Source organism: Sus scrofa, chromosome 6, assembly GCF_000003025.6.
Source record: "Sus scrofa isolate TJ Tabasco breed Duroc chromosome 6, Sscrofa11.1, whole genome shotgun sequence".
NCBI classification, from domain to species: Eukaryota; Metazoa; Chordata; class Mammalia; order Artiodactyla; family Suidae; genus Sus; species Sus scrofa.
This window is the reverse complement of record NC_010448.4, coordinates 154,490,460-154,514,189: the sequence shown is the minus strand read 5'-3', so window position 1 is coordinate 154,514,189 and position 23,730 is coordinate 154,490,460. Positions and strand designations below refer to the sequence as shown.

Below are 23,730 nucleotides of genomic sequence, written 5' to 3'. Positions count from 1 at the left end.
TAACCACTGTGCCACGACAGGAACTCCCTAGTCTGGTTTGTCAACCACGGAGCCATGATTGAACTCTTTTTCAAAATTAAAAATTTTTTTTAATGAGCCCAAGTTTCCCATTTGCAGGGCTGTTGTGAGAATTCAAGGTAGACCTAATACCATGCAGGGCAGTAGCTGTCATAGACACTCCCTCAGTGAGAGCTATTATTATGATATTCTTAAAACAGAATCCCTTTCTTCACTTATGAGTGTTTCTCACCACACTACCAGGATCATCAGTGAATACTTGAAATATCAGGGTTGGTACCACTAATGAATTAATTTATAGATGTGTAAATAGCCAGTGTGCCCCGAGACCACATTTTCTGTTGTAAGTCAATGTATTTCAATAGCTGAAAGCTAATTTCCACATGGGTCTTTGACCTTTAAAACTACTGAATGTGTTGCTCTCAAGTGACAGGATCTTTTCTGTACCTGACACTGATTTGCAAAATTAGATGTCCGGAAAGCTAAAACATATTTTTTTTATGAACAAGACAACAATGTAACAAGCCTGGGACTATCTCATTAAACCTGACTACAGCAGAGTGTTGGTGACCATCAAGGGACCAGGTTTCTGCTATTGCAGGCTCTCTAGGAAAGGAAGCAGGTTAGGCCTCTATGAGACGATTCCAAAGCCCCTGTCAAATTCATGAAGCCTCCTGCACATAGAGTGAAGCACTGGTTCTCAAACGGCATCTTAGAGTCACCTGGGGAACTTTATCAATTACTGCCATTCAGGTTGCATTTTACCTAGTGAATCACAGTCTCCGGGGAGGAGGCTGCACATCAGAATTTTTTTTTTTTTGCCACACCCATGGTACATGGAATTTCAGGGCCAGGGAACCAATCTGCACTGCGACAGCAGTGACCTGGCTGGCTGGATCCTTAACCCACTGCACCACAAGAGAACTCCCCACATGAAAAAAATTTTACAAGCTCTCTGGGTTACTGTAATATGGAGCTCAGGTTGCAAACAGTCACTGGAGTAAAGAAATGTTCTGATTGGCTGATGGTCTTGAAAACGGTGCTCTTTCTTTACATAAGAAGGCTGAAAAGTGTGGAGGCAACAAGAGGAAAAACAGAACAGCCCAGAAAGAAGAGATGGAGAACAGAAAGAGTGGGATGGAGCTCGAGGTTGGGGGAGGAGGGGAAAATGATAACTACAGCAGAGGCTGGGCTTGTCCTTCGGGGCAGGGAGATGGGAGCCTGAGCAGGTCTGAGCTCCCGGGGAGGAAGGCTGGACAGTGGCCATGGACATAGACACCTCTCTCCAGCTGTGGCAGAATGCTACCACTTTGGGGGCCATGAGGGAACACCAGCAAGGGCTGAATGGGGAAGGCAGTCACTTCTGCTGTCAGATCTATAACCCCAGCTTTTCACCTGATTGTCCCAAGCTCGTCAAACTTCCATACCTTTCCGTGTTCTATTCCTTCCGCCTGAGATCACTTTTCTCCTCCACCACACAAATGCCATCAATATCACCTCCCACATGAAGTCTCTCCTGATTTCCTCTGGCATAGTTAATTACTCACCTAGTCAGTCCAGAGCATTTCTCCCAGAACACTTTGTGTGTTCCCTTGGTCACAACCCATCACATCATATTAGTCTGTGCTTTATATGCCTATGCCCTTGCACCTGCAGGCTCAGTTCTAGGTATTTTCTGTGTTTCATTCTTGGTCTTGTCACAGGACCCAGTGCAAATTCAGTATCTTTTTAATGGAGCCTGCAGCACAGCAGTAGACTTCCACACAGATGTCTACACAGCATCCTTTTTAGAATAATTGGCCCATCTTATGGGATTCTGGAGCAATTGCCAATCAGGATGATTTACCTGCCCACTGGACTTACAGGTCAGCAAGTGACCCAAGCAGGGTAATTAAGAGTCCTCCCATAAGAACAGCTATCTGGATACTAGGAAGAGGGTTTCTGTTCCAAGAACTATTAGGATTTTACCTGAGATGTCAAAAATTTTCTTGTTTGTAGCAAGCGCAGAGCTGCCTTTGGCAGGAGTGAATATTGCTAAGTGTTGACACATTTAGAAAGAGAGAGAGGTCGAAATCGATAGAGGAAGAGAGGTGATGAATCCTAATGAAGGCGTGTTAGCACCTGGATACAACCAAGCCTGATATACAACCATCACTCGAGACTTTCCAGCTCCACGTGCCAATAAACTCATCATTTTGCTAGTGCTAGAGCTGGATTTCTATCACTTGCACTGGAAGTGACTTGTACCAACTCAATCAATCATGATAATGATATTGATGACAAAACCCCCAGTCAGACAAAAATTACATCTGATTCTTCTCTTTAAGAAATCAGCAGAGAATAAATTCCTTTTAAAATAAAGGTGTTCAAACTGTTCCACAAGGTCCAAGGTAGGTGAGGAGGACTCCCAGGGAACAAATTAAGGAACAAATTAGAAAGTAAGGGTGCAGAGCTTGGCTTGCTTCTTCCTTTTTAACTCTCTTTATTCTGTTTTATATGCTGGGATTCTATAATTACATTTGGAAAAAAAAAAAAAAGGCCCCATTGCTTTAAAAAAAGAGCGTGAAAACTAATGCATTAAAATATATCATCAAAAACAGTATAATATTTTAAATAACATTTTCCACTCATAAAAGATTAGACCTCAGCTACTTGAAAATTTGCTTACAAGGAATGATTCATTCTTCAAGGGATCTGGGGAAGTGAAGTTTTTGCTGTAAATGAACAGACGGCTAGAGACATTAGATAAAGAGGGAAGAATCCCGCCATCATTCCTAGGACACACTAGGACATTCTGTCCCCAAACCCTCGTATGGAAGGAAGTAATACCAAATGCTTACTGAGTGTGTTGCCAGAAATTTCTAGGTGGTTATGGGCACCGGGCTGCCTTCGGGAAACTGAACTAGAGAGAAACCCTTGAAAGGGGCTATGAAGAATAACTTCCGAAGAGTAGCTTTTCCAACTTAGTCCCGTGAGTTCAAAGCCTGAGTCGTGCTCAGCTCTTGCACCTTTCTCATTTTCCGCTCTGTCCTGCTCGCTAGAGTCCTCGTCTCATAATCTTCAACCTCATTTCCTCCTCTCCGCCTTCACTGCCTCCCAGTCTCTTCTTTCAGGGCCGTTGAAGGCCCTCTCCCTCTAGGCTTCCCAGGGCTGCCGTGATGAACTTCCTGAGTAAAAGGGGAGCACAGCCCCGGCACCTCTGCTGCCAACCTGCCCTTGGATGAGGTCCAGACCTCCTGCCAAGGCCTTGCTGGTGTACACCTCCTCTCCTTCCCCCTCCCGCCACCTGCTGTCCCATAGCTCAGAACTGCAGGGCTTTCTGTCCCAGGATTTTGTGTCTTTGCCTGTATACTCCCTCCTCAGGTAGGTGCACCTGGAGCTCAGAATCACTATTCTATGCCAGTGGTTCTCAATTTTTTAAGTCAGCTTTAAAAAAATTCCTGTTGTGCCTCAGCATAAAGGAATCTGACTAGCACCCCCTGAGGATGCAGGTTTGATCCCTGGCCTCGCTCAGTGGGTTAAGGATCTGGCATTGCCGTGAGCTGTGGTGTAGGCCGCAGATGCAGCTCGGACCTGACATTGCTGTGGCTCTGGCATAGGCCCGTGGCTATAGCTCTGATTCAACCCCTAGCCTGGGAACCTCCATATGCCGTGGGTGTGGCCCTAAAAAGCCAAAAAAAGAAAAAAAAAAAAAAAGAAATTTACCTGGGAATCTTGTTAAAAGGCAGGGTCTGATTCAGGAGGTCTGGAAGTAGGGCCCAAGATTTTGCATTTCTGACAAGCCCCCAGCTGGTGCTGACACTGCTGTTGAAGGAACACAGGGAGTGGCAAGTTCTGCTCGCGCTTACAGTGAAAACCTTCCCTAAGTGAACTCTTACTCTCTGGCTCTAATGAGCACGCACATCTAATAGGCTTGGCTAGAAATCAGATGACGGTAATATCCACGAATACTTACTGAGTCCTCGCAATGAACCAGGCACTGTTCTAAGCGCTTCTCATTCATTAACTCATTTAGTCATCACAACAGCTCCGTGAAGTAGGTCACTATGAGGATTTTCACGTTCACTCTTAAGACAGACAACCAAAGCACAGAGAGGTTAAGTACCTTACCCAGAGTCACACAGCTGGTAAAGAATGGAGGCTGGCTTACACTCAGGCCAGTTACCTCTGAAGTCCACGCTTTTTTTTTTTTTTTTTTTCCCACGCTATTTTTTTAAACCCTTATCCTCTAAGAGCCTCACCTGAGTCCTGTCCATGCTGCCTTAGTTCTTTCTGCTTTCCTCCAGTCCAACACTCACAACGATATATCACAATAGACAGTTTATTTGCCATTCTCTCTACCTCAGATGGAAAATTCCTGAAGACCAGGGCCCTTTCTGGTTTACCTCTATATCCCAGGCACCCCCAGGCAATTTCTGACATGCCATTGATGTTAATTACCTGTTTCTAAACTATTGACTGCACAAATCCTTAGAACTTAGGAACAACATTTCCATACCTTTCTGACAAAGGTTACTTTATTTCACTGATTCTTAAACTAGCCAGCATCAGCAGCTTGTGGAGGGGCTTGTTAAAACACTGAGTCCTCCGCCCCACCCCCAGACCTTGCTTCAGTAGGTTTCAGGGAGGCAGCTGAAAGCCTGCTTTTCTAACAAGTTCCCAGGTGATGCTGCAGCTGCTGGTCTGAGAACCACACTTAGAAAACCACTGTTTTATTTACTCCTCCTAGAGTCTCCGTTTTCTTTTACAAATGATCCCAAAGCACTCAACAGGATGCCATATTTCAGAGATAGATTATCAAAAAACTCTGGGACCAAAGGGAATCTTTACTCCTATTTGAGCATGAAAAACAAGTATAAAATAAATATGATAGTAGTGTACTAACAAGCCAGCCAGAAACTGGTTTAATTTTCTAATAGAAAAATAAGGAAATTGGGTGAATTTGCAGGTGACATTTAAAGCAAGTCAAAAGTAAATGGAGAGTTTGGTTTTCAAAACTCTAGAGGCCACTAAATCAACTCTGCGGCACTGGGTACCTTTGACTCGGCTTCTCTGTGCCAGTCACTCAGGATACAGTAAGGACCAGGCAGTCTGAAGTCTGGCAGGAAACACAGCAGGAAACAAACAAGCATATACAGAAATTAAATAATTACAGATCTGGAAATGTTCTAGTAAAGAAATAAGCAGTGTGCTCAGAGAGAATTAATGGGGGGTGGCAATGCCCACTTAAGGTAGGGTGTTGTACAGACCTCTCTAAGGAAGTGATATCTTGAATCCAGCCCACAAGAATGAGAAAATCCAGCCAGGGAAGAATATTCCAGACAAAGGGGACCTCAAAGGTAAACACCCTGGTGTCAAAAGTTGTTCAGCACCCCACACACTGGTCAGAATGGCCATCGTCCAAAAATCTACCAATAATAAATCCTGAAAAGGGTGTGGAGAAAAGGGAACCCTTCTACACTGTTGGTGGGAACGCAAACTGGTGCAGCCACCATGGAGAACAGTATGAGAGTTCCTTAAAAAACTAAAAATAGAACTACTATAAGATCCAGCAATCCCACTCCTGGGAATTTATCAGTGAAAATTCTAATTTGAAAAGATTCATGCACCCCAATGTTCATTGCAACATTATCTGCAATAGCCAAGACATGGACGCAACCTAAATATCCATCGGCAGAGGAATGGATAAAGAAGATGTGGTACATATACACAATGGAATATTACTTATCTATAAAAAAGAATGAAACAATGCCTTTTGCAGCAACATGGATACACCTGGAGTTTATCATACTAAGTGAAGTAAGCCAGACAGAGGAAGACAAATATCATATGATATCACTGATATGTAGAATCTTTAAAAAAAATGTACAAATGAAATGATGTACAAAACAGAAATAGGACTCATAGATATAGAAAACAAACTTATAGTTACCAAAGGGGAAGGCAGGGGAGGTATACATTAGGAGTTTGGAATTAACATATACCCAATACTATATATAAAGTAGATAACTAACAAGGACCTATGTATGGCACAGGGAACTATATTCAATATTTTGTTATAACCTATAAGAGAAAAGAATCTGGAAAAGAGTGGATATATATGTGTGTATAACTGAATCACTTTGCTGTACACCTGAAATTAATACGACATTGTAAATCAACAATACTTCAATAAAAATAAGAAAGTAAGTAAATAAATCAAAAAGCAAGCTCATAGATATAGAGAAGAAAAAAGAAAACAGAGCTCAGCATGTTTTGAAACCCGAAAGAGGCCAGGGTGCCCAGAGTACAGGCATGAGGAAGAGTCTGGATCTGGACAGCATTCTCAGCACAGTAGGGACAAACTAGAAGGGTTTCAGCAGAAGAGTGCCGCATTTGATTTGCATTTGAAAAAGATTGCTCCGCTGAGCCGTGGTGGAGAAAGGTTTGAAAGGGGCAACAGCAAAAGGGAAAGGATCAGTCAGGAGTTAATTTTTTTATGCAAGGTACTGCTTGAAACACCTAACAGCTGGTAGGGGGAGGAAGAAGGGAGACGTGCACCCATATAACGCTTTATAGCCTGTTCAAATAGTCCACGTGAATCACACTGTTTAAAGACAACATACTAAACTGGTCTGGGCTAATTGTGGCAAGTTGCCGCAGTGCAGACCTCAGCTCACTGGAAAAGTCCAAGGAAGACTGGCTCTGAGAGCATTCTTACCAGAATGGCTGTGTATAATCCCTGGAAGATTTAAAGACAGGGGCCCTTTGAGAGCTGAAAAAAACAGATAGTGAAGTGCTGTTTTCCTTTCTTACAAAATAAGTTCTTTCAAATTATAATGAACAGTGGTCAACACGTACATAGCACCCATGCACCAAGCTCTGTTGTTCGAAGTGATGATGCATATTTATTCACTCATTTCATCCATGAAGCAGCCACTATGAGTCCATTTTCCTTATTTGATAGATGAGGAAGCTGAGGCACAGAAAGGGTAAGTAATTTGCCCAAGGTCACACAGCTGATAACGATTGAAACTGAGGCTTGACACCGGGCAATGGCTCCAGAGTTGTGGCTTTGGCCACCGTACTATTGTTTCTGGAGAATTTGCACAATAAGAAGATGTAGCTTTCCTCATTGCGAGGGAGACCCCACATTCTAAATTTTGTTGTATTCCTAGCATAATTCCTGACACAGAGTAATCTAGCTCTGACGAGGCCCTGGATACTGAGCTCCCACTGTCTGCTATTGTGGAGTAAAGGAAAGACACAAAATCAGAAATAAGAACTGAGTTCTGTGATAACATCCTCATGCCAATGATACATGTAAACACAAAAATGCATACTCATGCTTTTAAAAGACTCTGCAGTACCTCGACACAATTGTATATAACTTTAGATCCCGTGGACGAGTTACTAAAACCCAGTTTTCCTAAAATAAAGGAGAGAACATTTCAGAGGAAAGCATGCATGTAGCTGCACCAAATACTGACCCCCAAACATTGTGGGTGTTGAGCCAACCAAGCCCCTGGCTGGTAGCTGGGATGAGGCCTAATGCACAGTGGTATTGCCAGAGCCAAGAAGAGTGCCTGGCACACAATACAGGGGACAAAACTAGCTGAGTGGGATGAGCAGATTCCTTGAAGTCCCTGCTATAGAGTTGACAAGCTGTGTGACCTTGGTCATGTCTCTTACCCTTATGGGCCTCAGTTTACCTGTGTGTAAGCCAAGGTTGCTCTTAGCTACCCTGTATCTTTGTCATGTATATGAGCAAAGGGGCAGGATAAAGTGAAGATCTTACTTAGATCAGTGCTTAGCCCCAGATATATAATCAGTAAGTGATAATTACTGCTATTATTACTACTACTGCCACCAATGTGATTGCTACATGCTTTCAGACTTGTAGCAGTAAGGCCAACAAGTTAGGCAAAAAAAAAAAAAAAAAAAGCCCTAACATAAAAAGCATGATTGCAGTCAGGTTTCTGAAAAATATTTTACAGAAAAAATATATTCTTTGTCAGTTAACATAAAATATTAGACCAAAATTATTTGATAGAGAACTCTGCAAGATATTGCAGTATGTGATTAAGGGGATAGACTCTGGACCAAACCCCAGCTTTACCACTTACTAGTAGTGTGACCTGGGACAAGTTATTTAACCTCTCTGGGCCTCAGTTCACTCACCTGTAAGATGGGAGTGTTAACAATCCCCTGCTTCATGACATTCCTGGGAGCATTAAATGAGGTGCTAAACACAGAGCATTTCGGAAATAAATGCCTATTAGCATATGTGCACTCAATCAGTGTTAACTACTGTGATTATTGTCTTGTTTTCACCGTGTAGGTGTTTAAGGCAAAATCCGGAAACCAGTGACAGTATAAAACTGGGGTCATGGTTTGTGCCTGCTTGTGGCTCATGATGAAACCCATTCCAAAGAAAAGAAAGATGTCACCACTCATTATATTACAACACTGGGGCAATTCAGAGATACTGTCTGGCGGTCCTATTAGCTACAGGCTGGCTATTTAATGACTTACAAAAACAACAAGAAAGAGGAACCATTGTTTGATGCCTAAAAGTTACAGAAAATGAAAGAGAAGGTTGGGGTGTGTAGAAAGTATTGTTCCGTTCCTTAGGGCAATTAATATAATCAGGACAGATACAGCACAGCGCACTGGCAAATCCAGGAACTCCTTTTTCTCTTCTATCAAAGGATAATATATATTTTCACCTTCAGAAAGGTTAGGTAATTATAAATGTATTCTCCTTACTCATAATATTTTAAGCAAGTAATTGTTGCCCATGGGAAAATGTTTAATTATTTCTGATGAACAGTTGTGGCACAGAAACAAGAGAACATGACAGGCAGAGTGTGGAAACCACGGCCCAGTTCTTAATTGTGTGGGAATCTTGTCTTTTCATCGTGGAAAAAAAAATCCCATATTGATTTTTCTCCCAATTGATTTCACGAAATTTTCAGTTTAGCCACAGTGAATCGCTCCAATTATAGCATCTTCTCGATTCCCTAAGCTAGAGGTTGCCTCAGCCTTCGTGATGGCAACCTCACACTGCCCAGCTTCTGCCCTTTCCAGGACTATACAGCCTTGTAACTGCAGCCCTGCCCTCCTCTTGGCCGATTTTTCAAATTGAAGTATAGTTGATTTACAATAGTGTGTTAGTTTCAGCTGTACGGCAAAGTGATTCGGCCACATATCTACTCATATATTCTTTCTCGGATTATTTCCATTACAAGTTCTTACAAGATAATGAACATAGTTTCCTGCGCTATGCAGTAAATCCTTGTTGTTTTTTATTGTATGTATAGTGGTGTGTATCTGTTAGTCCCAAACTCCTAATGTATCCCTCCTCCCTTTTCCCCTTTTGTAACCATAAGTTTGTTTTCTATGTCTGTGAGTCTATGTCTATTTTGTAAATAAGTTCAGTTTGTACCTTTTTTTTTTTTTTAGATTTCATATATTAGTGATCTCATATGATGTTTTTCTTTCTCTGTCTTAGTTATTTAGTATGATAATCTCTAGGTCCATCCATGCTGCTGAAAATGGCATCATTTCATTCTTTTTATGGCTGAGTAGTATTGCGTTGTATTTATGTACCACATCTTCTTTATCCATTCGTCCATCAGTGGGCATCTAGGCTAGGTGCTTTCATGTCTTGGCTAATTATAAACTGTGCTGCAGTGAACACTGGGTGCACATACTTTTCAAATTAGAGTTTTCATCTTTTTTGGATAAATGCCCCAAAGTGGGATTGTTGGATTGTATGGTAGCTCTATTTTTAGTTTTCCATAGTATTCTCCATAGTGGCTGCACCAATTTACATTCCTATTCATAGGGTAGGAGGGTTCCCTTTTCTCCACACTTTCTTTGTAGACTTTCTGATGATGGCCATCCTGACTGGTGTGAGGTGGTAATTCACTGCAGTTTTGATTTACATTTCTCTAATAATTAGCGATGTTGAGCATCTTGTTATGTGCCCTAGGTTGATATTTTTAGAAGGGGTAAGGGAATGGCAAGGGAGTGAAGCTTTGGGGTTGCACATAGAGAGGAGGAGCCACTTCTCATTCCTTAGAGAGGGCGGGGCTCTGGGTACCCTGTCCTGGATGCTTCATGTTATAGGCAGGAAACCCAAGACCCAGCTGGGGAAGCGGCTTGCCAGAAGCTACCCAGCAAAAGCAGGTCTTAACCTGAGGTCTTCTGGCTCCAAATCCAGTTTATTTAAGAAGGGCAAGAGAAGCAAGCTGAACTGCGAAGGTCCAGTGGAGCTGACATGACCCTTTGAGGTCAGGCCTTGCAAAGGGAAACAGATTCTGGGGGGACGGGTAGACAAAGAGGCTGGAGGGATAACTGGCAGGGGCTACAGGCAGGCCCCCTTAGGCCCTCTTCCCTGAAGCTGGCACCTACCACCTCTTTACTCAGGGTAGCATGGAGCTGCTAAAAGCAAGCAACTCTGGATTCACACAAGCCTGACTCCAAATCTGCTCTTTCCTAACAACACAATGAAGTAGGCATTACTACCCCATTTTACAGAGTTAGGAAACTGAGGCCCAGACAAGTCAAGGAGCTTTCCTAAGACAGAGTCTGATTGGGATTTTGACCCATAACTCACTTTCAAGCCTAACACTTCCAAGGCTGGGATGTTTACATAAAATATTTCTTCACATTTACAGACTGATTTTAAATCTGTAATCAGTCATTTGTTCCTGACATTTTAATTCACTTGCTCATTAGAGAGTGCTTAGAGACATGTGTGGTGCTAGTCAACTCTTCCTGACTGGAATTTTTAGGGAGATAATTGTAGATTCACTTAAAGTTGTAAGAAATAATAGTGAGGTCCCATATACGTGATAATCAACTTTCCGGTGAAAGCTCATACAAGGTGTGAAAGACTCTGGATGAAGGGATCTTAATAACAAGAAAAATAATATCAAGCAGCAAATATAGTGGCCTCACAAGCCTTTACAAGTCATATATATATAAGTGGTCTATGTTTGTTTAAGTCTGCAGGCATTAAAGCTCTCTTGGCTAGGTTCAAATCCAGCGCCACCACTTCTCAGCTTTATGATCCCCAGTGAGTTACTGGGTTTCTGTTCCCACACTTGTGAAAAAAGGATATCATAGCCAGCTTCCTTATAGGATTATTATGGGATTAAATGAGTTAATACACATAAAATGCTTAGAACAAATAACCAGCTGATCTTTTATATTCTTGGCATTGTTTTTATTTTTTTATTTTTTTATTTTTTGCCTGTGTACTAACTCAGGAAACAAAAACTCAATCTTTTTCCATCTATCTATTCCTTGCCTTTTGGGGGTAGGGTGTGAGTGGGGATTGGTTTGTTTCGGAAACTGGGAATAAGGGGGTAGCTTTTTTTGTTTGTTTGAATCTATACAACATTTACTTAATGATTTTACTCATCCACATCATCAGTAAATGTTTTCTTTCATACACAGAAAATTCAACTTTTTAAAAAATGCCAAATTTCTCTGCCTGGGGGAAGATATTCAAAGATACCAGCAATTTCTTGCTAATGTGTGAATTTTATTCCTTACTTTCTTTTGTAAAGTCTTGAATAGAGAGCATATGATTTTTTAAAAATCCTCATGAAATAGAAACTACTTCCGAATTTTAATCTATGTGCATAGTTTACGTGTTCTAAATTAACAGGGATGGGGATTTCTTCTGGATCCTGGAGGCAAAATGAAATGCGTACAATTTGATCCCATTGTTAGATGTGGAAGTTCTTAGCAAATTCTCTCATTTCTGTCCTGTTCAAGAAACATCTTGAATACAAGCGATGTGTGTACCTGTTTTATAGACTAGTAAATAATTAGGTTTAACAGAATAAAAGTCAAAGCAGTTGATGGTGCCTTAGGTGTTATCGAGCTCAACTCTCCCAATTCCAGCACCTTCCCTACCCCCAAACCATTCACATGCACTGACCACCACCATCACTTCCACCACCTCCGTCATTACCATCATCTGCATCATTACCACCACTTCCATCGTAAGTTACCATCATCACATCATCTTTGTCACTATCATCATTACCACCGTTATCATAACCACCACCTCTCTCATTACCACCACTTCCATCATGACCATCACCATCATCTTCAACATTATCATCATTACCACCATTATCATTACCACCACCTCTCTCATTACCACCACTTCCATCATGACCATCACCATCATCTTCAACATTATCATCATTACCACCATTATCATTACCACCACCTCCATCATGACCATCACCATCATCATTACCATTGTCTCCATCATTACCACCACTTCCATCATTACCATCACCATCATCATCTTCAACATTATCATCATTACCATCATTATCATTACCACCACCTCCATCATGACCATCACCATCATCATTACCATCACCAACATCATTACCATTGTCTCCATCATTACCACCACTTCCATCATTACCATCACCAGAATGATTATCATCATCATGACCATCACCATCATCATCTTCAACATTATCATCATTACCATTATCATTACTACCACCTCCATCATGACCATCACCATCATCATTACCATTGTCTCCATCATTATCACCACTTCCATCATGACCATCACCATCATCATCTTCAACATTATCATCATTACCACCATTATCATTACTATCACCTCCATCATGACCATCACCATCATCATTACCATTGTCTCCATCATTACCACCATTATCATTACTACCACCTCCATCATGACCATCACCATCATCATTACCATTGTCTCCATCATTATCACCACTTCCATCATGACCATCACCATCATCATTACCATCACCAACATCATTACCATTGTCTCCATCATTACCACCACTTCCATCGTAAGTTACCATCATCATCATCATCTTTGCCACTATCATCATTACCACTGTTATCATTACCACCACCTCCCTCATTACCACCACCTCCATCATGACCATCACCATAGTCATCATCTTCAACATTATCATCATCACCACCCTTATCATTACCACCACCTCCATCATGACCATCACCATCATCATTACCATTGTCTCCATCATTACCACCACTTCCATCATTACCATCACCATAATGATTATCATTATCATCATCATCACCACCATCATTACCATCACCTCCATCATTACCATCATCACCCCCATCATTATCACCTCCACCATCACTGCTTTCCAACTAGACTGGAAGTATATTTACCCCTGAACACTCCATGCTCAGCATTGGGCTTCTCCCTTAGTAGCTGCTCAGGAAATATGTACCCAATGGAATTGAAAGCAAACTCCCATCTCCTGACACATACTTTTTATCTCAGGCTACCCTGCCAGTTTCTAGAAGTCCTATTTTTCAAGGGTGGTTTTATAAAAGCCAGTGTTGGGCTGCAATTGGAGATAAATAGTACAGGGCCATAAAGCAGAGGCTCAAGGCAGAGTTGTTAGGGGAAAGTGCAGGCACAGTGCTAGTGGGATGGGGGGCAAGTCTCCCATGAATGCTGGGCACAGTGGGAGGCTGGGTGGACCTGAGAAGGCCTTGGTTGCCTGCCACCTCTTTATTCAGGATCAGGGAGGCATCACCTGGGCACTTAGGGAAAGCTTGAGCTTTGTTATCAGGGTGTCAGCCTCACGAGAATGAGGAACATCTTGTTCTAGGATGCCGCCCAATGCTCAGTGAGTTTGCACAACGGACATGGCTAGGCAAGCTTAGAAAGACAGTAGGGGCCCCTCTGAGGACACACTGGCTTGTTTCTCGTCAATGGAGAAATATAAGCCAATTGATCCTTTATAAGGTTTCAGACCTTGGTCTACCTGGCCAACCTGGGTCAGCGTTTAAGTCCCTGACCCTGCTCCAGGGGGAAAAACAGCAGCATCACTGTTTATGATGGGTCTCCATAATGATGTTCCTTCCTTCAGGAGGCCTTCTCTGACTTCCAGGGTCAGTTTGTCTTAAGCTTCCCATTGGAAAAGCAGCTGGTGTATTTCAGTGCTTATTTATTTATTTCTTGGCCTGACTTGTGGCAGGTGGAAGTTTTCAGGCTATGGGTCAAATGGAGCTACAGCTGCCAGCCTACACCACAGCCACAGCAACACCAGATCCAAGCCAAGTCTGTGACCTACGCCCCAGCTCACAGCAATACCATAGCCCCAATCCACTGAGTGAGGCCAGGGATTGATCCTGTGTCCTCATGGATATTATCTGGGTTTGTTACCACTGATCCATGAGGGGAAATCCTCTCAGGGCATTTATATTCACGTGGCCAGGCCCCCTCTTCCTTGATGGACCATGAGTTCTGTGGGGGGCAGGAACTGTATTTTCCAATTCATTGCCATATTCTTTGAACCTAGCACAAGCTACTAGTACACAGTAGGCATTTAATAAACACTAAAGAGAAATGAATGACAAGAAAAACAAATGGTATATAGACCTGGAAAACTTACAACATACTTTTTACATGTATTAACTATGTTGTTTAGTTTTCACACGATCCATATGAAGAAAAAGTATTAATCTAATTTTTTCTCAAAGAGGAAAACGAAGAATTAAACTAGTTAAACTGCCCAGTAGCAAGGTTGAGAGCCAGTCCAGCTGGGACCACCCAGCCCAGCTGTTCCTCCTTTCTCTTTAAATTCTCTTGGTCTTTGCCTAACCCCCAAAGATAAACTTAGAATCACCAGCACCTACCATCCCCCACACCTGCTGTGGGATCCCAATTAATAACTGCAAAAAACATTTGCTATTGTTCAGAGGAGCTGGGAAATCAATGTGTTCATTAGCAAGCTCCCCTCCCCGCAATCAGCCAGGAAGCCGAGGTGCTGGGCCTGTTCTCCGTATTCCTCCGCAACCATCTGTGACTAAAAATGTTCTTTGAAATACACTCTTTCCCAACTCTCAGAATTCCATCTCATCTTTATCTCTCTTTCCCACACGCACACCGCCACCCCTGAAAATAAAACCCCTAGAACCTCATCCCACCCTGATGATATGCTCTTCTTTTCCCAGACCCTCCCTAGTTGGCAAGAAAAGGGTCGAGACCCAGGGCAGCTTTAGGCCTTAATTTTTGTTTAAAAGGAAAGCAGGCTTTCATCTGCAGTGCTGCCCTGTCTGCCAGGCGCTGTAAGCATGGCTTGTTAATTCAGACACTCCAAAGAGAAGGCAGATGATGTAAGGTTCAGACGGAGGCTAAATCTGAGCCTGCAGAACCCTGCTCCCTCATCCCTTCTGCTCAGAGCCAACCCTACTTCCTGGGGTGCAGGCTGATGGGTCAGTGGCCAAACTAAGCCCAATCTTAAATGGTATGAGTTTGGGGAATCCACTGTATGTACTGAACTAGATTTATTCAGAACCAGCCACCAAGGATAGTAAAAATAACCTATATGGGAGAAGAATCTGAAAAAGAATGGATATATGTATGTGTATGACTGATTCACTTTGCTGTACACCTGAAACCAACACAATGTTGTAAATCCACTATACTCCAATATAAAATAAAAATTAAAAAGGGAAAAGTTAAAAATAAAGAAAACTTTTTAAAAAAGTTTAAACCTACTTAAAAGTTAGTTATAACATAAAACCTAAATCCCTTTTACCTAGACTCGCCCACTCTTAATATTTTCCTACACTTGCTTTTTATTGCTTTCTCTATATACTCTTTATTTTTTTCCTTAAGTCATTTGAGAAAAAGTGGGCAATATTATGAACTTTTACCCCTAAATTCTTTACAATGTATCTTCTAAGAATAAGGGGCTATTCCTACATAACCACAATACTATGATCTCAGTGCCTAACATACAGTCCATATTCAGATGTCCCAAGTTGGCCCAATAATGTCCTTCAAACATTTCTTTTCCATGTAGGGTCCAATCAGGGATCACGTGCTACATTTAATCATCATTTTTCGTTAGCTGTAACCTAGAACTCATCCTCAGCCTTTTATTCCCCCCATGACACTGATGCTTTTGAACAGCATAAGCCAGTTTGTTTTTGTTTTTTTGCCAGAATAATCTTTACCCTGAGTCACATGAATTCAGTTCACCCCATCATTGGAGACATTAAATTTATCTGTACCAAATTATATATACCATATGATCAATATGGTAAATATCAGACTTCTCGCCATATAAGGGCCTTTTCCCTATTGTTAAAAACAAAAGGCAGGCCCCAAATGGAGTCACTTATGCTAAGCCCCATATCACCAAACAGATAGTTAGTTACAGTTTTAGCTCTCTCAGAACCTTAAACCAGTCAACCAGGAATCACCTGATCAGTCCTAGTTGGATAGTCTGCCTAATAGGCCCCTGCCATCCCCTAAAGGGCAGTAACTTTGCAGTAACCAATCCACTTTTTGCCTCACATAGCATCCTTGCTTCTGGTCCCCTCTGCCTATAAAATTCTTCCATTTGTACTACTCCTCTGAGCTCTTTTTTATCTGCTAGATTGGACGCTGCCTGATTCATGAATCATTGAATAAAGCCAATAAGATCTTTAATATTTACACAGTTGAATTTTGTTTTCTACACTGTATAATTAATCAGTATTTGGTGGGAATGATTTGAGCACAAACAAGTATCCTTTTCCCATACAACTTTTAATCTGATGGCTTAAGCATCCATTGATAATACTTACCTAAACCAATTATTATAACAGTGGTTGCAAAATGGTAGTGTTCTGATTCTATCATTCCTCATATGTTAGTTTTTCCTACAAAAAAGGGCTCTCCCTCTTCAATTTTTAGTAGCACTCTAGACTTGGGGATTCCTTTTCGTATTATTCAATGTGCTAAAATCCCTTGTCATTCTTTCCTCTGTTCTTCCAACTGAGTATTTTGAAGGAGTAAATACAAGATTTTCTAACTCCCTCCCATTCTCTTTCTTCCCAGCCTCTGCCACATGAGGGTCACATGAACCCTCGTGTGACAGAGATTGGGAAGAAAGGGCTCTGACCTCCCCTATTCCCTGCTGACCTTTATTCGTCACAGGGAAATCAGTATTGATCACTGAGAAGGCTCTGGAACTGCATTCTGATGCCCATTTCCATGCTGAGCTCCTTGAGGGATGGGGTCCTATCTCCTCATGGTTGTGTCCCCAGCATCTGGAATGGCACCTGGCAGGTGTTGGCTCATGCTTATTGTGAAGGCAGACCAGGAAGGATGGCTTCAACCAAGCGCAGAGCAGCAACTCAAATTTCTTGAGGATGGAGAAGGAAAATTCATAGAATTTTCATGGAACACTTAGAATGTGCTGGGTCCCTGATGAACTTAGCAAAAACTGCCATATTAGCTCAAACTTTTAGGTGAGAAGTGAACAAACATATCTGGTGTTTTTTAAGCCACTGTCATTCTGAGTCTGTCACAGGTAGCTGAATGTATAACCAAGATAACATGTTCCCCTTTATACTTTATACTCCTGTCATGATGGCTATTTCTGGTTCCCTGAACACACTAGGCTTCTCAAAAACATTACCTAGGCATCTTTTTAAAATGCAGATTCCAATTCAGTGGGTCTGGGCTGGGGACCAAAAGTCTGCATTTCTAAGGAGCTTCCAGGTAAGGCAGATGCTGCTGGTTTGAGGACCACATTGCACTTTTATAACAGCAAGGCACTTCCCCGCTTCCTATCTGTATGCATTTGCGAAAACTCTTCTCTTGGCTTCAAATCCTCACTTCTCCTTCTGTATCTGGAAAATTCTATTCATTCTTTAAAAATCTTGTTTTGGGCATCTCTTCCTTCCTTTGCCACCTGGTTTGTGAGCACCTACTATGTACTACCATTGCTTTAGGTTCATAGTGCACATGACAAATGAGGTCTGTCCTCTCAGAAACCCCCCATTCTAGGAGAGAAAGAGAGACTATAAGACAAGCAAACACATAAACCACCATGAACACTAAAAATCATTCTAAGTGCTGTAGGAAATGACCAGAGCAGGGCCATTCTTTGGGCATGTGGTGGGAGGAATTTTCAGAGGGGAAGATAATTGAGGTGAGACCTGGAAAAAGAGAAGAAGGTGACCCTATGAAGAGCTGGAGGGAGGGAAGTGCATTCTAGGCAGAGGAAGGAGAACAGGGACAACACCCCAGAGCTTGGAATCTCAAAGAACATTAACAGGTGTTGCTTCAAGGTAGTAAGAGCTGGGGTGGGGCTGTGAACAGTGATGGGAAGAGTCAAGGGCTAGGTCAGGCAAGGCCTCTGGCCCTGGTAATGCATTAGAATTTCGTTGCAACTGAAATGGGAAATCCCTAGAGAGTTTTAAGCACAGGAACAATAAGATTTAATTTATGTTTTTAAAAGATCATTCTGGCTGCTCCATGAAAAATGTACGGTAATAACAGCTAATGATAATAGCTAACATTTATTGATTGGGCTTATTATATACCAGGCATTGCTCTGAGTGCTTACATATATTAACTCATTTCATGCTCTCAATAACCTGATGAAACAGGTACTCTTACTAGTCTCATTTTATAGATGAAGAAATTGACACAAGAAAAAAGTTAATAAACTTGCGCAAGTCGTATAGCTACTACACGTGGGAGCTAAGATTAGAATCCAGGCAGTCTGGCACGACACCGGTCTGCTCTATCACAAGAGAAAGCACAACCGTAGGGAGATTCATTAGGATGGACTTGCAGTGGTCAAGTTGAGGGATGCTACTGGCTCAGACTGGAAGAGAGATGGACAAGGTGGAAAGAGGGAGATAGATTTAATTATTTGGGGATTGCAAATGAGAGGGAGGGGTTAAATGACAAAGATCCATAGTTTCTAAAGTGTTAGACTTCAAGCAGATTGGTGGTGTGTCCAGGTACAGAGATGGGGAAGTCTGGAAGAGAAACACACTTGGTGGGAAATCAAGAGTTATGCTTCAATGCAAATGTTGAGATGGGTCTTCAATAAACAAGCAGAGAGGTGATGCCAAGTAGGTACAAGCACAGGGTTCAGAGGAGAAGTTTGGGTCAGAGACAGGAATATGGGAATCGCCAGCATGAGCGGAGGATTCAGCACCATGGGAGAGAGTGTAGCTGGAGAAGAGACGAAAGTTAAGTCATAAAACTAGGGCTCACTAACTTACAGAGATTGGGAGGAAGATGTGAAGCCAGAAAAATACATGGAAAAAACAGTGGTCAGAGAAGAAGTAGGAAGAAAACTAAGAGGGTGTGGTCTCAGAAACAAGACAGACAAATTCCTGAGCAGTTAAGTAAGAGGAAGGCAGAGAAGAACTATAGTCCATTGGATGTAACAGTCTTTCATTGCCTACAAATATCCCGTTATCCCTTCCTCCTTATTCACAGCATCCCCATTGGGGCACAATACTGTTTGGAATCAAGACCTCATTTCCCAGTCTCTCTCACAGCTAAGTGTGTCCATGGAACCAGGTTCTATAAACAGAAGTGTTGTGAGAACCTTCAGGGAAGGATCCCTAAAGGAGCTGACTCAACAGGCAGAAGCCACCTTTCCCTTCCTTCTGCCTAGAATGTATTTTAGCTGATTGGAGCTCCAGCAGCCATTGTGTAAGTAGAAGAGCTGGCATGGCAATGGAGAGTGTCCAGTGTTAATAATGAACATACGCCTATATAGTCTCAAGTACTGCTCTAAGTGCCTCGTATATTTGGAATTATTTAATCTTTAAAATGACCCTACGAGATGAAGATTGTTAGCCTTATTTTACATAAAAAAAAACAAGGCACAGAGAGGTTAAGCAATTTACCCATGGTCCCACAGCTACAACACAGCAGAACACTAGTATACAAACCCAGGCAATGTGGCTTAGTTCCTAACTACTCTGCCATAGTCCTGGAGAGGGAGGCTTATGCTCATGAAGTACAATCCGGCTGCCTGACTATATGCTTTGAGTCAGCTGCAAGCAACTGTTCTGGTGCCAGGCAGAGGGGCAGAAAGCTTGGTATCCTAGAACTGTGGTCTGGACATCACAGTCGGGCAGAGTGGACAGGGGACGCTATTGAGGTCTATTCCTGCACCGACTACACTGATGGACAGTGGGCTCTAAGTGAAGTCAGGCGGGGAGACTATCCAGGAGGAGGGCGGGCTTTGTCACATTAAGATCCCCTCTCTCTAAATTAAAAGACAGGATATCTTTCAATTCTCTTCAGTTGCATGGAGAGCATGACTGTGTAAGTCCCTTCTAGCTCTAAAATTCTGCAATTCACTTGGTGCTCCATAAATATTTGTTGAATGAATAAATGAATAGAACGTGTAGGCACACAGGTAATACACATTTTCTTAGTAAACATGCATATAAAAATAAGAATATAATACAGGGCATATATTTGCTAAGCAAATGAATATTGTAGGCAAAGAAAATACCTACATTTTTGGGAAACCGAAGGTAAAAACATGTACAGACACACACATCTCAATAGCATTAGTTTTTAATTACATCATGTAAAGCAAAAATCCGACTGCTGCATATCATTGGATAGTCTGTATCCAAATTACGGAGGCTTTGCAATAGGTCTCAGAATGCTTTATCAGGACATAAGCAGGGCTTTAATACCATCTGCCACACTGGGCATTAATGCATGGCAGACATATATATGTGGGAGGCTGCAGGTAGCACACATACCTAATGGCTACAATTCCTCCACATCTTCCTCACATACCCATGCTGAAAAGGTGCGAGATGGGTGGTGAAGAGAACACTGAACAGGGCTAGGGTAATTAGAAACCAGCAGGTCTCTGGACCTGACTGAAAAAAAAAAAAAAAAAAAAAAAAAAAAAAAAAAAAAAAAAAAAAAAAAAAAAAAAAAAAAAAAAAAAAAAAAAAAAAAAAAAAAAAAAAAAAAAAAAAAAAAAAAAAACTGACTGCAAAGACACTCCAGGATCTGTATAAAATTACGCTGACATTGACTAGCACACAAGCACCCATGAGCCTGAATGTTATATATTTTATTTCAATTCATAGCATTTAAAAAGTGCTCACCTTTGAAACAGTGATTACACACTAAGCATTGCAGTGAGCACTGTATAATATGCATTAGCTCATTTCAAGCTCTCAGCCACCTTGTGAGCTAGATGCTCTTTCAAACCCATTTTAGTGATGAGAAAGTTGAGGCTCCAAGTTCAGCCTTTGCTCCAGGTGATAGCTATTAGTGGCAGCCCATAGTGGGGCCGAGAGGTGCTTGAAATCTGAGCTATTCCTCCTCACCCTCTGTTGGCAGGTCGTTCAGATATAAAGCATGACTTCCTTTAACAAGTTGTCCAAGAAGCAGCTTTCCTGGGACTTCTCTCCCAGAAGACCAGGGTCTCGAAGTGTATCTGTGTGCCCTCTGTTCTGACCGCTCTCAGAGACCTCCAGCCTCCTGCCTTTGGCTAGGATGCCTGATCGGGTTACTCATCCTTACGCCCATATATTAGCTAAACCCATTAACCTGACCCGACTCCGCTGACATCCTTTTCAGCAAGCAGCCCAACAGCCGATTTAACAGATATAGATTTATTGCCTAACGCTAGAGGGGAGGGAGGGAGGGCACTAGCATCTCCTTCCCCCCTTCTTGGTGCTGATGGGTGGCCAGCGATCCTCTCCTCCAGCAATTACTGACACTAATTAGCAGCTTACTACAGATCCAAGGAAAGGGACTGACACCATGCAATCCCTGCTTACAGCATTCCCAGTGCAGGGTCTTCCGGAAAGGTCCTTGTCAAGAGCCTGTCTGAGAAGAACTTGGCAGCTCAGAAACCAAACAGATTGGAAGGACTGGAGGGAGGATCTAGAAAATGGCCTCATAACCGGGGGGCCGTTCTGTTTCCCCGCTCCCAGCTTTGGTCCGGCTGCTGCTTCCATCAGCTGCGGCCCTGGGCTTCCACCGTGGACGGCTCTCGTTGCGGGCACGCAGCTGTCTGCAAATCATGGAGGCATATGGCTCAGATTCCTGAAGCCAAGTCATTAGCCCTCTGACCCAATTATATGGATTATCAGAAAGAACAAAGCAGTTGGGATTCAGCCATTGTGCTGCTCTTCACTGTAGGGGAGGGTTTGAGGAAAGTGGGTCTATTTTCCTTTTTTTTCCCCCTCCAACATGCTCATTTTACATGATACGGAGGCACTTCCAAGGTTAGAGGATGAAGTTGATGAAGGGGGCTGAGGCTTCCCGCCGGTAGAGGCAGTTGTTTCTTAAAGGGAAACAGCTAGAACAGTAGAAGGCAAGTTAGACTGGTCATGAGGTTCAGTCCTGGTTCTGTGTGGGATGACCTTGGACAAGTCAAATTTCTACTCTGAAACTCAGGGAACCTGGGCTCTTTTTCCTAAAATGAGGCGTTTACCTTAATGATCTTTGAGATCTCCGCCAGCATCCTATTCTCAGTTGATCATGACCTAGAGTCCCACCACAGCGGTGAAGTTAATATTATTTTAGGAGTGAAATGAGCTCATAAAATAATATTAATTTCTAAAATAAGCCCTATTTTACGGCATATTTCTATGCAGGAGAATCACGAGTGTGTCTTCTTTGCTTTATTTTTTAATATCCAATTGAACTAAGAAAAAGATCTGACACCCTGGAATCTAAAAAGTGAAAAAAAAAAAATCAACTCTATGGCTTTGTATCCTTTGGTTAGAGGAGCAAAAAAAGGAAGTATGAAATTGTGATTGCCCATTGCAGCTATCTACTGGGTAATAAATGTTGCTGAATCTGTGTCATTTAGCAGAAAATACTGCAAAGGAAAAATATTACAGGTTTAGTATCTTAATTATGTAGATTTTACATTCAATGAACTCTTGCCAAAATAAATTGCGTATTTTATCTGAAAAGCAAATGTTAATTAAAACCGTATCTTGATAGCATGCGTGGTCACAAGACATTCCGAGCATATGAGATTATATCGCACACATTAGCTACAATCAACTCACAGTGAAGGTTCAGGTCATTTCAATGATTCATGTGAAGCCAGACAGCATTGGCTGGTACTGGTGTCTGACAGCAGTGCCTCACATATTTATATAGAGGAGGCAGTTTGACCCCAACTGATTTTTCCAGATGAGCACAGTGTCTTCGCCTGCTCCACAGTCTCATAAACAGGAGAGCCGACTTGAGTTGCCATTAATTAGCTGCTTAACACAAAGCTACCAAGCGATGACTGCATCCAGAGTACAAAAATAAAATTCCCAGCAAGGAAATGAGAACGGGGTGCATACACAGATCACTGGAGGTCACCATATCCATCACCTGTCTCTCTCCCTCTGCCACCCTGAGCTCGGATGTCCCCAAGACCAGATCATCATCCATTCACCCTGATAGGTGGGTAATTGCTTTCTTGAGTCACAGCGTCTGGTCTTTTTTTGAACATCTTCACTGCTGAGCTGTGTATACAAAGAACAAGATCCAAATGCTGCAGAATTGATTCTTCCGCCCTCTCCAAGAGGCACTGCTCCAAAGCTAGTTTAATTATAGGTGTTTAGACATACCGAGATGAATACCTAGGGAACAACCGTTCCACAGCACTGCTCTGGCAAGGGTGTACTTTCTTTCCTATTTTTTTTTCCCACTTTTCATTTTTAACAAACAGTCAACTGAGTGCTGCACATAAGTGATCTGTAATCAACAGAACAATAAAATGCCGAGTGTTAGGAAAAGGTCAGGGGAGGGTTTTCAGACAGGAGCCTGGAGCCACAGAGTGGCCCCAAATGGTGAGGCTGTCATTCCCCCTGGGCTTCTGAGGTCAGTTAGCTTCTAAGCCACTACCCACATACCCTGATGGAAAC

General features: G+C 42.2%; 2 protein-coding genes across 10 annotated transcripts in view; both read right to left on the bottom strand.

The window, feature by feature from the left end:
* DAB1 (DAB1, reelin adaptor protein) overlaps positions 1-23,730 on the bottom strand; it is a 1,217,809-nt gene that overhangs the window by 860,214 nt on the left and 333,865 nt on the right. The window contains exon 1 of one of the 9 annotated variants that reach the window (XM_021093139.1): positions 3,724-4,545. The exons of the other annotated variants lie outside the window; for them this stretch is intronic. The gene's annotated coding sequence lies outside the window, so the exon portion shown is untranslated. Of the gene's footprint in view, positions 1-3,723; positions 4,546-23,730 lie in introns of those variants that run through there. 9 annotated transcript variants of the gene reach the window in all.
* On the bottom strand, positions 11,943-13,094 carry LOC110261406 (uncharacterized protein DDB_G0290685-like). Its single transcript, XM_021097624.1, has 2 exons — positions 12,407-13,094; positions 11,943-12,334 (listed from the first exon to the last, which is right to left on the bottom strand). Exons 1-2 carry the CDS (start codon positions 13,092-13,094, stop codon positions 11,943-11,945), a joined length of 1,080 nt encoding a protein of 359 aa, XP_020953283.1.